Below are 14711 nucleotides of genomic sequence, written 5' to 3' on the forward strand. Positions count from 1 at the left end.
TTCCCCGTCTTCTAACAGCTTTGCACAGTTTCAGATATATTTTGTAAATCTAAATTCTCATGATCAATTCCTTTTGGAAGGACTTTTGTCATGTTACAGCATTTTAATGATTTTAATCTATTTTACAAAACCACATAATAAGCCTAGGAGGTTGTTATGATTGGAATGATGACTTCTAGTTTGTTATTAGCTCTTCAGGGAGCCTATGAACAGCTTATTGATATAACATATGAGAGATCCAACATTTAAAATGCTTCTTTCTTATTACTAAATCTTCTATTTAGAGTTATTGCCATTATAACTCTTTGCCATGTCGTTTTTTTTTGTTTGTTTGTTTGTTTTTCATTTATTTACTATTTTTACAATATTCAGCTTCTAGACCTGAATTCATACAGTCAGGTGTCCAAAAAGGAATTTCCAATTTTCCACTACTTTCTCCTTTTATGCAGTCTATATGGGGAAGATTTTCATGTTTGCAGACCTTAAAAGAATGCCAAAGCAATGCAAGGAATAAAGCTTCCTCAGAAAAAAATTTACAGAGATCTTCTATAAAATAATGATACACACTGAAATCTTAACTTCCTTTCTTCTGTTCCTATTCCTGAACCACCTTACCAAGCTAGTATTAGTATACATCACCAAATGACATCAACAGTAGTGAACCTCAGCCATTTAAACACCCATGTTTCAATGACCACAAAAGTAAAACAAATTCATTAAAAATTTGATCTCATACTAAGATTTAAGAAGGAGATTTTGAGAGTGGAGCTAGTAAAATCCTAATGTTTCTAAGAAGAGCATTTGAGGAGAAAAGAAAAAATAAAAAGCAAACAAAAACAGCATACAAAAGCCATGTTTAAAAGCACTTTCACAACTTCCTTTGGTTAAAGAAGTATCCTGGAACAAAGACAATCCTGAAAAAATTTTTATGCTTTACAAAGCATCTATAACAGTGTAAAGCAAAATAAAAATCAAGGACCGTAGGCTTGTTGTAACCCACATATATGCATAATTTCTCTAACACTTAGGTATATTATCAAATTTTCTTTCAATGGAAGTTGAAGATTTTAGATATTTGAGATAAAAAGCAGCTCACAGCCTGCTTCAAAGCAACAGCAATATTGAAATGTCAGACATTAGGAAACTGCTGCCGCCAACTCCAAAGCATGTAAAAATATGGTGAAGCGGCCCTGGGCGCTCACTACTTCCATCCCTTTCATTGAACTTAAGTAGAAATTCAAGACTCAAAATAAGGTGTTTTATCAAGCTAGAATCTGAAAACTGACTTCACTGGACCAGCACACAACAATAAGTGTCTGTATCTCATATGTTCACAACACTTGCAAATGAAATACAGCACACTGCCCATGAAAATTCTTTGCAGTAGCCATAAAGGCTCAATGCTGATATCATTTACAACAGTAAATTTATTTAGATAACAAATAAAGCATATAAATTCTCAGCAGAGTTCTATTCAAGTATGGTAAGCTCTCCTAATAATGTTCTTCTGACAGTCCATTCCAAATACTTAACAAAACAAGGACATTCAAATAAAAATAAAAAAAAAAAAAAAAAAAAAAAAGAAAGCTATTGGAATTTGTATTAACAATAATGGAGGGAAGAATCCCCTACTTGAAGACTATAGAATGATGAAAAAATGCTTTAGTCCGTGATAAAAAAGTTCACAACAAGAGGAAACATCTTCCCTACAACGTCTCTCCCATAGCTGTGATGACTTTCACAAGAACAGAAACAGATTTTATCCTACTCCATTCCAAATTCTTCTAAACTGTTTATTAAACTATTTAGCCAAGTAATGACTGACATGGCTCAGGGTAGGTGTCTCCAGAATGAATAGGGCACGTCAACAGCACTAGCTTCCCTTACCGATCTCTTTTTAGAGAGGCTTTGTACTTTCCTCTGCTATTTCAGTTTTGCCAGAACTGCTTTATTCCACGGTGACCTACAATTTTAATGAGCACGTTACACTACCAAAACAGCTGCTTTGTTTATATCTGTTTTGCAAAAATACTGAAATAAAATGTTTTAAAAGCAGTAAAGAGGTCACACAGGACTGTATAACTGCTATTTCCAGTGTTGCTAACATTTCTCAGTCTGAGAAAGGAAAAGTTGATTCATATTTTGGCTGTTTTCTTAGAACCTAGGGACCTTGAATGATAGAAGGATTCTGGCTGGAATTATAATGGTGAATATTTGGACTGTGTACATACAATATTATGTGAAAATCTCAGCTGTCTCCATATTGGAAAGATCTTACAGATGCTAGGGCCAAGTATTTCACAAGTATGAATGGAAAGGGTAAAGAGCAGTCAGCAACTTTGTTAAGAACTATTACTGTCATTATGATTTCAGCTTTCTTCCTCTGAGACTCACTTAGATTTTGTAAGAAAAAAGAAACAACACATTTTGTAAAGCTTTAAAACAAACAAGCAAAAACAACTCAGAACACAGATCCCTATTTTTTTCTCTTCCTTATCTCTTTCAATAAATATTATAAATAATGTACTGAAATAGATATTTATCATTTTATGAGATCCTAGTGTTATTAATTTTGGTATTATCTCTGGACAATTGAAACTGAAATAAACTATTACCTTGATCTAAAATTAATTTTTGCATTTAAGTGAATAAAAATAAATATATTCAAAGGCTAATAATAGCCTTGAAAATGTCATATGCTTTTCACTAAAACAGAACAAGAACAGGAGAAATGCAGTAACATTAAGCAAACAAAACCAACTGCCTACCTAAATTCATTTCAGATATCCACTCTTCTGTTACTATTAACCACAGAACTGAGAAAAGAAGAAAGTGTTTTGTGCAGACCTACAAAGAACTTCTACTGTCTTACTAAGGGCATTTTCAAATCTACTTTTTTTCCAATGCACTCTCTTCACCAACAAGCTTCAAATTATATTCTTCATCACCACTTCCCTCCCCATCAGAATTGTTGAATATGAGAAAAAAGTCTGGCCTTAAGTGCCAAGAGAAATCAAAGTAGAATACTGTGGCAGACCTAAAAATGAAATTTAGACCTTTGAAACTCACGGGGTTAGCCATTGGACATGACTTAATCAGTAAAGAAAAGCACTGGACCTCAGAGGTTATACACTAAAAGCAGTGACTAAACTACAGGGAAGGAAATATGAAAGTGTCAATAAATAGCTATTAAGGCTTCATTAGTTTCCCCGTTTTCCCTCTAAAATTGCAATCGCTTATCATTTGCAAAGGAGCTTTCAATAACTTAAAAGTAACATAAGAAAATTCTATCATTAGAAAGTTAAACTCTTTTGAATAAAACCACTGGGGGAAAACTCTTATTTCAGTAGCACTGGAATACCCAGTAATTTTCAGTCGGCTTCAGATCATACTACGCTACTACCACAGCCTTGATAAGCTTTCTGTAATAACCTTGTATTAAAGGTGAAATTTGACAGGTTTTCATTTCTACACGTCTCAAAAGAGAAAGCTTGTAACCATAAATAAATGCTCTTTCAAACTACCGTGAGTTATGGAGTTTCCCTAGGCTCCATATTTGATTCACACTTTCAACATCCATATACTTCCACTAGATTGTATATTCATTTTTTTCCATAATGTTGCAATGTGTCATTTCTATGCAGATGATACCCAGATTTATCTATCCCTCAATAAAAAACTCTGCAGCAACAGAAGTGTTGACTGACTGATGTCAGTAACTGCATAGAATTTTGTGAAAATAATGCAAATAAGGCAAATAGCAGGATTAGGGTCTCCATTACGTACATTTATTTCATCCTATTTCTCACATGGATAGATATTTCATTACTAGCTTAATTTCAGGATAGTTTTACCTCAAATAATAAAAACATCTGGCTAATTATCTGTACTTAAGAAAAGACTTAAACTGTATGCCTTCCATGCAGGGAATAGTATTCAACACAATTTACCTGTTTTGCCTGGTTTTAAGTAAAAACCTATTATTTACCAAGAAAACAAATACGCATGTAGGGCAATGCAATAAATCTTACTATATACTATAAGAAAATCAAAGAGATGGTTGGGTAGAATGCGACCATTGAAAAAGGTCTGGTAAAGCCTCAAAAAATAAATTGATTCCTAAATAAAAAATAATATAAGTAATTACACAACTATGTAGGCAATGCCAGAGTATATTTGCACAACATTCTTCACACAATCTCTCCTGATTTAAACTTTAAAAAAAAAAAGCCAATACCAATTTCGTTGATGTAATGAGAACAAACAATATAAATCAAGTGAATAAAGTCTAGAGTGATCTTTGCCTCTTGGAAAAGGTGCATTTAGACAGAATCAACTGCTGTGATGATTTTTGTTAGACACTAAGATGTATGCTTAAATAGTACTGTTAAAGTTAAATTTAATCTTACATTTTTAATTTGTCTTCTCTTTTAAAAGTAAAACAGAAACAACATACCCCTACATTTGTAGAAGAGCTGACAAAGTGAATAAGTGCTCTCCCATGGAGCTAAAAAATAAGGACAATTTCTTTGGAAGACAGATGTAATACAAGTGAAAAACATTACTCAAAAATCCCCTGGATATGCAACAGGCTACAAAGAATAGTAGTGTTAATATCAAACTGGTGAGGAAACTGAAATGTAGTGATAAGCACTTAAAGTACTTGCAAGTATAGTTTTCAGTTAGAAAAGACTTTGAGCTACCAATACAACGTCTCCTAGAATCCATTACCAATACACATATACTTCTGTAGTTAGTGTAGTTGTACAAATCATTGTAACACTGGGACTATGATATGAATGTAATTTCTCCCTGAGAAAACTAAAGATATAACTTCAAACATAGCAAACATGGGAGAAAATAGCAGAACTAGCTTCTAATGACCATTGTTTTATATAGAATGGATAGTATGAATCTTGCAACGTGAAGGCAGTTGCATCTGCCCCTCTGCAAGACAGTCTCCTCTTTGGATATGGAACACTTCTTGGAATTTACTATTTCTAGTTTAAGGGTCAGGATTTTTAGAAACAAGAAGGAATGTTGTACTCCTCAGCGAGTACACGGAGACAACAGAGGGATGAATTTCTTCTGCAACAGTAGCTGGCTTCAAAAATATACTTTTTTAATATAATATTGTCACATGCATTCATGCCATTCCCAATGCCAAAGCAACTACTACAAGTACCCATCTAAATTTTGAAGGGTTATAACGTCCAATGTCTAGCTACACAAGGTTAGTGGGGCAGCTCCGGAAATAACTTCGTAATAGCAGATGACACTGAGTGTATCAGAGAAGTGGAAAAGTGGAGCACAGAACTCCATTACTCCACTAATTATATTTGAATGAAGACACTTGGCCTTCCTCTCTCACCTGAGAGAGGAACTGAGAACTGACATGTCATTAGTAGCTCTGATAAAATCAGCCAGCCTGAAAACCTGTGTTAACTGCTGCCAGAAGATACTGACAGAAATACCATGATCAAGATATCACAACGCGCTTCTTAAGAGGTCAAGAAGTCTTCCTACTGGTGCTTTGATAGAGGAAGTACTCATTTACATTCCTCATGTTCAACAAATCTGGTCTGGTGCACTAAGGAACAGTACACACTGAAACAACCTTAGTCAGATAGCCTGAGATAATCAGGAGGCATCTTTGTTCTCTGTTTCATGAAATTCAGTGCCTGTGCATGGTCGTCTTCAAGCTTAACTACCTGCTTTTCTTTCAAACCCTTCTGAACTAATCTTCTTCAAAACGTCACTAAGGAATGCATGAACATGAGTGTCTTGTAGCAGCATCTGTCCAGTGGTAATACAAATCAAGAGCCTTCCTTCTATGCACAAATCCAAGCATTTCCTCTTTCCGAAGCTCACCAAAAACTTACTTGTAATTTCTTCGAGACAACAGAAAGCATAAAAAGGAAATAAGAAAACCATGGTAAAATAAAATACAAACTAAGCTTCCTAGCCTGGATCTGTGGAGTCTCTGACCCTTGAGATACTATTATTTGACAGGAATGCTCTGAGCAGCCACATCTAAGTGAGCCTTACATACGTGGTAGCTTGGATCAGATGACCTTACAACCTAAGCTGATTCTGCACCACACAGTAAGGATGACTTAGGGAATATAACATCTGCTTTACATCCTTCAACAGAAACAGCCTTGAATGAAGTCCGAGAAAACACTTAAAAAGAGAACTGAATGAAATGTTTGAGTACAAAAGCTGTGATGGTCTGTTTATAGACAATCCTAGAAAGAAAATAAATAAATAAATAAATAAATAAAAGGCCAGCAGAAGGTTGCTGAGCTAACAAAGCACAAACAAAATTTTTAAGGGAGATCTTCAGAAAGGAAAATGACTTCAGAAAGGAAAGATGAAGATCATAAAGAGCATCATAGACATAAAAGTGCTGGATTTCAAAAGAGAAGATCTGTCCACAAAAACAAAACAAAACAAAAATAAAACATTCCCTCAGCTGTGAATTTCTGTTTCCAATGCCATATTAGGTAATTGCCTACAAATAAAATGTTCTATCTCAAAGGGAGCAGGAACAGATCCCTCTTTGCAGCTTACACAGAGCAATATGAAAAGCACTAAGTCAGCTATTTTGTCTTCTGCCACAGGAAATTAAAAGATGGGTCCTATGTTTCTGAGGTAAAAGATATGACATACAGGACTGCATTTTTGATGTATATTGGGCACGTTCACCATGGGGTTATTGAGAACCAAAGGAAAAGCTGACTTCCCAAAGCACAGGGCATCTGAATAAGAGGACTCTTTAAGACATGCATAGCTACTGGTTACAAGATTTTTACTTATTACAGCATCAAACCCACTTTACCATATATAGATTCAGCCTTTTATTCAATATGCAAGTGCATTTCTGAAATAAGGATGTGCTAATGTTCATAGATGAGTGGGGCCTATGAGTACTTCTGACTCATTTTGTAATTCCTATGCCTGCAGGGTAGTTTTTGTTTGAATGGCAATATATGGGTACATGGAAAAATTGCTGAATACTTACAAGATTATGCTTATTTGTTCTGAAAGTTTACTACCATGGATGTATTTTGTTTTTCTGTTTGTTTTTAACATTGATTATGAAGGTCTTATGCTCCTGACCACTGTTAAACAGTGCCACAGCAGAATATAAGACAATATGGAAAAGATTAAAGCTAATTTCATAGCATGCACAAACATGTGAATTGTATTTTATCCTTTCTCTTTGCTCATGACATCCAAAGCATGCAAAGAAAAAAAGCCATGATTTTACAGAAAGCCATGCAATGGTATATAAAAAACCTGAGCTAGAGTTTAATTATTGACTTAATAACTATAATACACAAACACTACCAGTCAGATAAATTTTCTTTCATTCTATATTTCCTCTATATTTCCAAGCCTGACAACTTATGAGGGCTGCTCTAAAAGTGATGCTTCCTATTTTATTATATTTGACTATGTCAGAGGTGGATGCTGGTGGTACGGCAGCAGAGGTCAAACCTTTCCACCAGTATTCTGTGTCATTTTATTGCAGTGCAACAGATGGGGACAGTATGACAGAGTGGTGTCTCACATGGAAATGTGTATGAAGCAAAGGTGTGTCAATGAATTCCTCCATGAAGAAAAATGGCACCCACTGACATTCACTGATGCTTGCTGAACATTTATTACCAATCAGTGATTGTGAGCACAGTGAGGTGGCGGGTGGCACGTTTTAGCAATGGTGACAGTGGGTCACCTTCGCTGATGCAGATTTTTATGAATATGGCATGCAGGTTCTTGTTCGTTGGTGGCAAAAACGCGTAGCTAACTGTAGTGGCTGTGTTGAAAAACAGCGTTTTGTAGCTGGGCATTTGCTCTATCAAATAGATATTGAGCTTTTTGTATCTGTTGTAGTTTCCCTCAAAATAAATAGAAGGCATTAGTTTCAGAGCAAGCTATGTGTATAATTAACAAACACCATGAATGTGAGAGTTCTTAGCTCCTGAACTTCATTTATCCAAACATAAATATTTCTTTTTAAACCTGTCATTTGATTATGAAGCAACTTAAGTTTATCTACCAGAAATTTCACGTAGATTTTAGTAAACATGCCTTTTCAGGATTTTCTACAAAAATATTTGTTCACAGATACGTATGTATCTATATATAGATATGCATGTACGCAAACATTTATAATGTATATGTACTTAAAAATATACTCTTCAGATTATATTTACCATGCCATGGCTTTGTTAAAATTCAGGAAATGGTTTTGGCACAGTTGACCTTAGATGTTTAACTCTGAAAACTTTCTTTCACTGTCACACTGATTTGTGACCATCACCTTGCTGGCCTGAAACAGTAAATCTTTACTAGTACACTTTTATATATTGGCACATCATCAAAAATAGTGAAGATCATATTATAGTAGTGTGAAAAGATGGGAGCTGCTTAGGAGACACTTATGCTCATTTATGTTGTCTGTTCAGATATTTATGACTACTTCTAGAGATAAAAATTATAAATTACATTTACATATTTATGAGCAATTTTATGTAATATTCAAATTCCTTTTAAAATGCCATTAATATCCCTATTTTAATATAATGAGAGTTGGAAACGGAACTAAAATGTATTTGGTTTTCTTTTTCTCCTAAACTCCCCTACATTTAAGCATCCAGAAAAATGAATACAATGGTAACTGATAAACAATGAAAATAATCTGAACTTCGGGGCACAATTAGAAAATTGGACAGAAAACAAAACAAAAAACAACATTTACCTATTATACCACAAATCTAAAAATATCTTTGCCAGTTTGAACAGCAGGAAAAAAAAAAAAAAAAAAAAAAAAAAAAAAAAAAAAAGAGGTAATATGTGGGCTGCATAACCATGCTTTGTACATTGAAGAGCGCAAGCAGGAACTCACCTCTAGCTCTGTTCTTTGTAGCAGCCACTGGAAGCAAGGAAAAGATTGCACAAGAACAAGAGAACAAAGATAGATTAGATAGAAGTTTGAGTAAGAAAGAATACAGAGAAACTTTATCACTATTGATTCAAAGCTAACAAACACTGTTTCTAGGATTATTTGACCTATTTGAGACAGTACAGTTCTACAAGAAAGTTCAGATCTATGATTCTGTCAGAAGACCTGTGCTGTTATGCTTAGAAAATATATCACAAGACATTCTCAAGAAGCATGGCAATGACCAGTGAAAAATCATGTACCATTAATCACATATAGGTGAGAGCATACCAACATAGATTTCTGAATTCTAAACTTAAAGCACAATTTGCCTTCCTAAAAACTAATTCTGAAGAATCTACACATCATATATCAGCCTTTTATTCCTGCCTCTTGATATGTAAATGTCCTGTAAAGCTATTTAGAGTAAACATCAGTTAAACTGCAGTTACTTCAATTATTCATAGTCTATGTTATATGATCATTGGTTTTCCTTCATTGAAGCATGTATCTTCAGATTGTTCTCGCACCCTAAGTGTGCATCCACTCATGTTAATGAACATGCAAAGCAAACAGAGCAGACAATACTTTAGCAGTGACCAACATTCCAAATCACAGAAAAAGAAGAAGGCAGAACAGCCTTTGTTACATCTCCCAGAGCAACACTGCTTCATACTACTATTATTTGCAAAGGCACAACACAATCACAATAACAAAGACAGGATCTTAAAATATCCAACTTCCATCTTCCCTGCCTCCCAAACTGGCAGAATAATTATCTTCTGTTTTCTGAAGCTCGTAGCTAATGTTACACAATGTAAGAAACTGAAGAGTAAATTTGGACACTCTGTTAGCTGTAAATTACATAAATGATACTATCCATAAGTCTTTAAACTCTCACATGCATTGTGAAAATGCATTCGAGGAACAGGTACCTTTGGAAAAAGAAATCATAATTCATCTTCTCAAAATCCTCTTCGTAATTCTCTTTCTTGTAAAATGGAAATACACTACAGTTCAAAAGTAGTTATACTTGTGATCAGAATACATAGAAAAAGGAGCAAGACTAAATTATCTCTTTCTGTTCTCTTTACTGATCTCCTCCACACGTCGATTTTCAGTCCTTTTTTCCCCCCTCCTTTTTTCACCAGTGTAGTGTCTTGCCAATCAGTCCTTAGTAAGATAAGTAAGGAGAGCATGGTGTTGATGTCCAAGTTGCATATATTGTAGAAATTTTAGGGAAAAAATAAAAATAAATTGATTTTTAATTTTATGAATGTCATTTCTCAAGATTTTTGCTCATCTTCACAGATCCCACTTCTACTTTCAGTGGCACTATTCTACATTGTCACTGTTATCCAGGAAAACAAAACTAAGAAAGCAGTTCTGTGATATATGAAATCAACATTACTCCACAGAATGACTGCTGTGGGGAGGTACAACAAATGCAGACACTTCCACAGTGCTACAGTCTTACAATTAATTTTCCATGGGGCTATTTAACAAGACATAGCTGCAAAAAAATCCAGTAAATCTTACACACACTAAATATCACTTCAGTAGTAAGCAAAATTAATGGTGCCATTCTAATTTTATAGTTTCTCCTTCATGCAAATATAAGTTGATAATGAATGCGCTGAGTTCAAACTGTTCATTTTCTTATTCTTCCCCTACTTTCTCAGTTCTGAGAATAATATATATGTGAAGACATTATCAATTCAAGCTATAATAATGATTTAAACTTAACAAAGGTCTGGAGAAAATCTCCCCAGGTAATTTAAAAGGAACAAGAGAATTTGTATTTATTCATTCAAAATACAAAGTTATATAAAATCTGTACATAAAAATTACATAGGTACTGTAATTGTTCAGAAAAAACATGTATATACATACATTATGGTGATACAAAAATTAAGTGTATGCATGTATATATGTATATATTAAAATAATCCAAAAATTTTATGGTTAGATGGTTTTATTTTGAAGCTCGAGCACTAGGAAAAGAATTATTACCTACCATCTATTAGTAAATAAAGAAAAGACAGAAATGAGGTTGTGCATAAGTGGAAGTAGGACAGGTTACTGAGCTTGTTAGACCAATTATAACACTCTGCATATTCACTGATAGAGAACTAGATGACAGTAACCTTCTTAAAAATGTCATGTTCAATACTTGTAAGTTTTTCCATTGACAGCAAGGTCCAATTACAAGTCAATTCGTAAAGTTCAAACTGCACAACAGCCAAATTAGCTACAAAATGTCTTTCAAAATATAATTCTGCCTACTGCAGGGAACTAGCGGGAGCTGTTTCCATCAGTGACCCATTTTTTTAATACCTAGCATGAAGAAAATTTCCTTTTTCTTACTGTCATTGATGTTGGTCTTTCTTCTTCCAAAGGTGAAATATTTTTTCTCTCTTCCTTATTTGCCTTCTTGATGTATGCAAAGAGGATGTTATTTTTAAACTACACGTTTGGAAATTTTTATCCATCTCTTCACCCTATTATTACATGGAAGGTCATAGGAGGAAACTAGCAGAGATGTTTCAATTGAGCATCTCTAACACCGAAAATTAGCAGAGGGAAGCTGATCTCTTGCTTAGAGCACCTGACACAGGATAGCTCAGCTTTTCAAGCCATTGGAGTCAGTTACAAATGACCAGTGGGTTTCATGAAATAACATTACTTTTGCAATATCTACATGTACTTCATACTGTCTTCAGTAAGTCAATTATTTCTCTGCACTTCACATAACCACTTGTAAAATGGAGATAAAATATTCCATTTGTCTCCACTGTGACTTCCCTCCTGTACAACTAAAGATAAAAACTCTCCAAGGCAGTGAGCCTCCTTCTTCTCAAAGTAGTACACTATCAGGATTCTGATTAAATTTGAAACTTCTTTAATACAACTAAAGTGGATTAGAATAGCCAGTAACTATTTATGGGTACAATGTAAGCTGAAAACTGTAATTCAGGTTATTTGGTTGGTATATACTTTATCTGGCTAAATTAATAAGTCAGTCAGAAACTGGACAAACAGGAAAGCAAATGACTTAAAATATTTCACCAAGTTCAGGCATTTGTTTAAAAATCTGAACGCATTTCTGAAGTCACAATTCTTTGAGCTGTTCAGCCCTATCTTTCTTAAGAAATTGATTCTAGATAGAGAGGCACACTACAGAAAAAAATTGAGCAATAACTTTGTTGGAATTTAAGGAAGTTTTTAAAGACATGAGAAGATGGCATGAGAAAGAAGAAAGACCACACTCTCTAAAGTGAGGCTGAAAGACATGAGAGACTCTACTAGATTTCTAGGTAAGATTGAGAAAAAAATAAATCTTAAGCCCTTGGTTCTGTCAAGATTAAACAATATCCTGAAGTCTCTTCCAGTACACACAAAACAAAAGGGTTGGCTGTTAGGGGGAAGTCTAAGAGTGAGAGAATCATAGAGCATGAAGAGTTCAAGGTTAGAGATCTCAGTGGATTCCATTCTGGGAGATCAGGATAGGGGATGAAAGTTGAACTGAGTTCTGAATCACATCAGTTAATTTTCACAGAACTAAGATTTTTTTTTATAGCATCTTAAAATCAGAAAAACACGTACAGTTTGCTGTAGCTCTACTACTGAGAAAATGTGTTTAAAAATCATTGCTTGTACGTAGAATGCTGGGTTCGATTCTTAAAAATCGTAATACATTCCTACTCTCAAATATCAATAACATATTGCTTTATTTTTCTGTGATATATCTTTCCGACTCATAGTTTTTTGTATGCCAACAATTGTTAAATTACATTCTTTGATAAATGGTGGTTACAAATTGTTCAATACTTTTTCCACTCTCAGCTGTCTCTATGCTTTTCAATTCTGTGGCCATTTTCAGACAGATTCGATATAGCATTTATTTTATTTTTCTCTTATATGTGATTTATTATTTGATTTGGGATCTTGTTTTTAGGAAAAAACAAAAATCACATGCTTCCAATTATTTCAATAGCTCAATAAAAATAAAAACAAGGAGGAAATATTTCTCCCAGATGTCCAGCCTGCCTAACTTTTTATTTCAGAAAATAAAAAGAAAGTAAAAAGTGAAAGTGAAAGACATCAGCGTTCTGTTCTCATTTCATCTATTAAGAACACAAATAGAGGAAAACTAGTGCAGTATCTAAATGTTACAATGATCTAATAGCTCTTTGCAAGAAAACACACAAGATGATAAAATAAATAAAAATAACCAAAAGAGTATTAAAAAAACATCAACGCACATTCCATATTTTCAAAAGAGAAGGTCTAATTTTTACTACTTAATTTAGAATTTTCCTTTTAAATTTATGATGACAATGTCAGCAATGTTACCTTTTCCCTTTGGATAAACTGATGGATTACCACTGGTCATTTAGGTCACCTAAATTCATCTCTGCTTGACTAACTGGAAAATTTCCTCTATGTGACAGAAGACTCAGAGGGATCATTTTCTCAAGAGAATAATGCAAATTATTATGCGCTCACCAGCTGGGTAAGAGACCCACTGAAAACAAAGATACAGGTATATGCTGTATTGTAGCATGCTTTGTAGACTATATTTTAATAATACCATTTTTCAAAAGCCACTGAAGGAGAAAAGCACCATAATCACCAAAATATCACCAAAAAACTGGAGTGAGATTTTGGGTATCTTGCATTCAGGAAGATATTGCTGCCATTTCCATGATGAGCTGATGACAGAATCATGGGACCTTGGGAGTTCTTTGAGAATATAATTGAATGTATACGCACACATACCAATATATATATATATATCATATCATATATCATACCAAAATATATATATATATCCACCCCAGCTAACATCTCTCCTAAACAATATGTTCTAATCTACAGGCAAGACAGATTTTAAAAACTCTGTAAGTCAATTTGCAGATTCTAAAGATAAAGCAGAATCACAAATCCCGGCATCTAGCAAACCTAGAAACTAGAAACTGAGCACACATTCCTGGCAATAATACTCAACTTTTCTGTAATTCTGTAATTAAATGACTAGCAGAAAATCAAAATAGCAGCTGTCAAGTGTGTATTCACTATGTTCTGTGATTAACAGACACATTTGAGAAGTTGCTTTTAAAGCACACTTTTCTGTATACAGTGCAGCAGCTCTAGAAACTCTATACAATTATATTTTACTTGATGAAACTTTGAACAGCAATGTGAAAAATAAGCACAAGTTCCAGAGTTTTGGTTTTCCACCCACCAAACCACTCCAGAATTCGATGCTAGGAAATGAAAAAGTAATTTCTTGTGTTCAGAATATTTCATTTGCAGGCCAACAGAAAACAGATTTGTAAAATAGTAATTACTGAACACAGATAATGAGAAGAAATTTGTATACTGAAATGAAAGAGCTAGGACTATAAGCATCTTTCAAGCTACCTAATATAATGCTAAATTCTTTAAATATTTAAAAACTGAGACTCAATTATCACATGCAGTGACTTTTATTTTATCATACTAATAAAAAAAATACTCAAAAAAAGACAGTTAAATTTTCTTTCTAAAAAGTAGACAGTAAATACAGTAATTTTGTTCTTGATTGATATTGTAACTGGCACAATGGAGATCAGCAAAAGCATCTTATAATACAGACATCTTTAGAGTTCAGGATTTCAGCTGTAGCTGATTCACATTAGCAGCTGAAGACACATAACACAGTACATTACTGTATAGTGAAACTTGAAGATGATAATCATGCCCTAAAGGCTTCTCT

General features: G+C 34.0%; 1 protein-coding gene across 3 annotated transcripts in view; it reads right to left on the reverse strand.

The window, feature by feature from the left end:
* CADM2 (cell adhesion molecule 2) overlaps positions 1-14711 on the reverse strand; it is a 613088-nt gene that overhangs the window by 219138 nt on the left and 379239 nt on the right. For 2 of the 3 annotated variants that reach the window (XM_052703751.1, XM_052703764.1), the window contains exon 2: positions 8915-8941. The exons of the other annotated variant lie outside the window; for it this stretch is intronic. In XM_052703751.1, coding sequence (XP_052559711.1) covers positions 8915-8941 — 27 coding nt within the window. The remainder of the gene's footprint in view (positions 1-8914; positions 8942-14711) is intronic. 3 annotated transcript variants of the gene reach the window in all.

Source organism: Tympanuchus pallidicinctus, unplaced genomic scaffold, assembly GCF_026119805.1.
Source record: "Tympanuchus pallidicinctus isolate F22 unplaced genomic scaffold, pur_lepc_1.0 scaffold10, whole genome shotgun sequence".
NCBI lineage: Eukaryota > Metazoa > Chordata > Aves > Galliformes > Phasianidae > Tympanuchus > Tympanuchus pallidicinctus.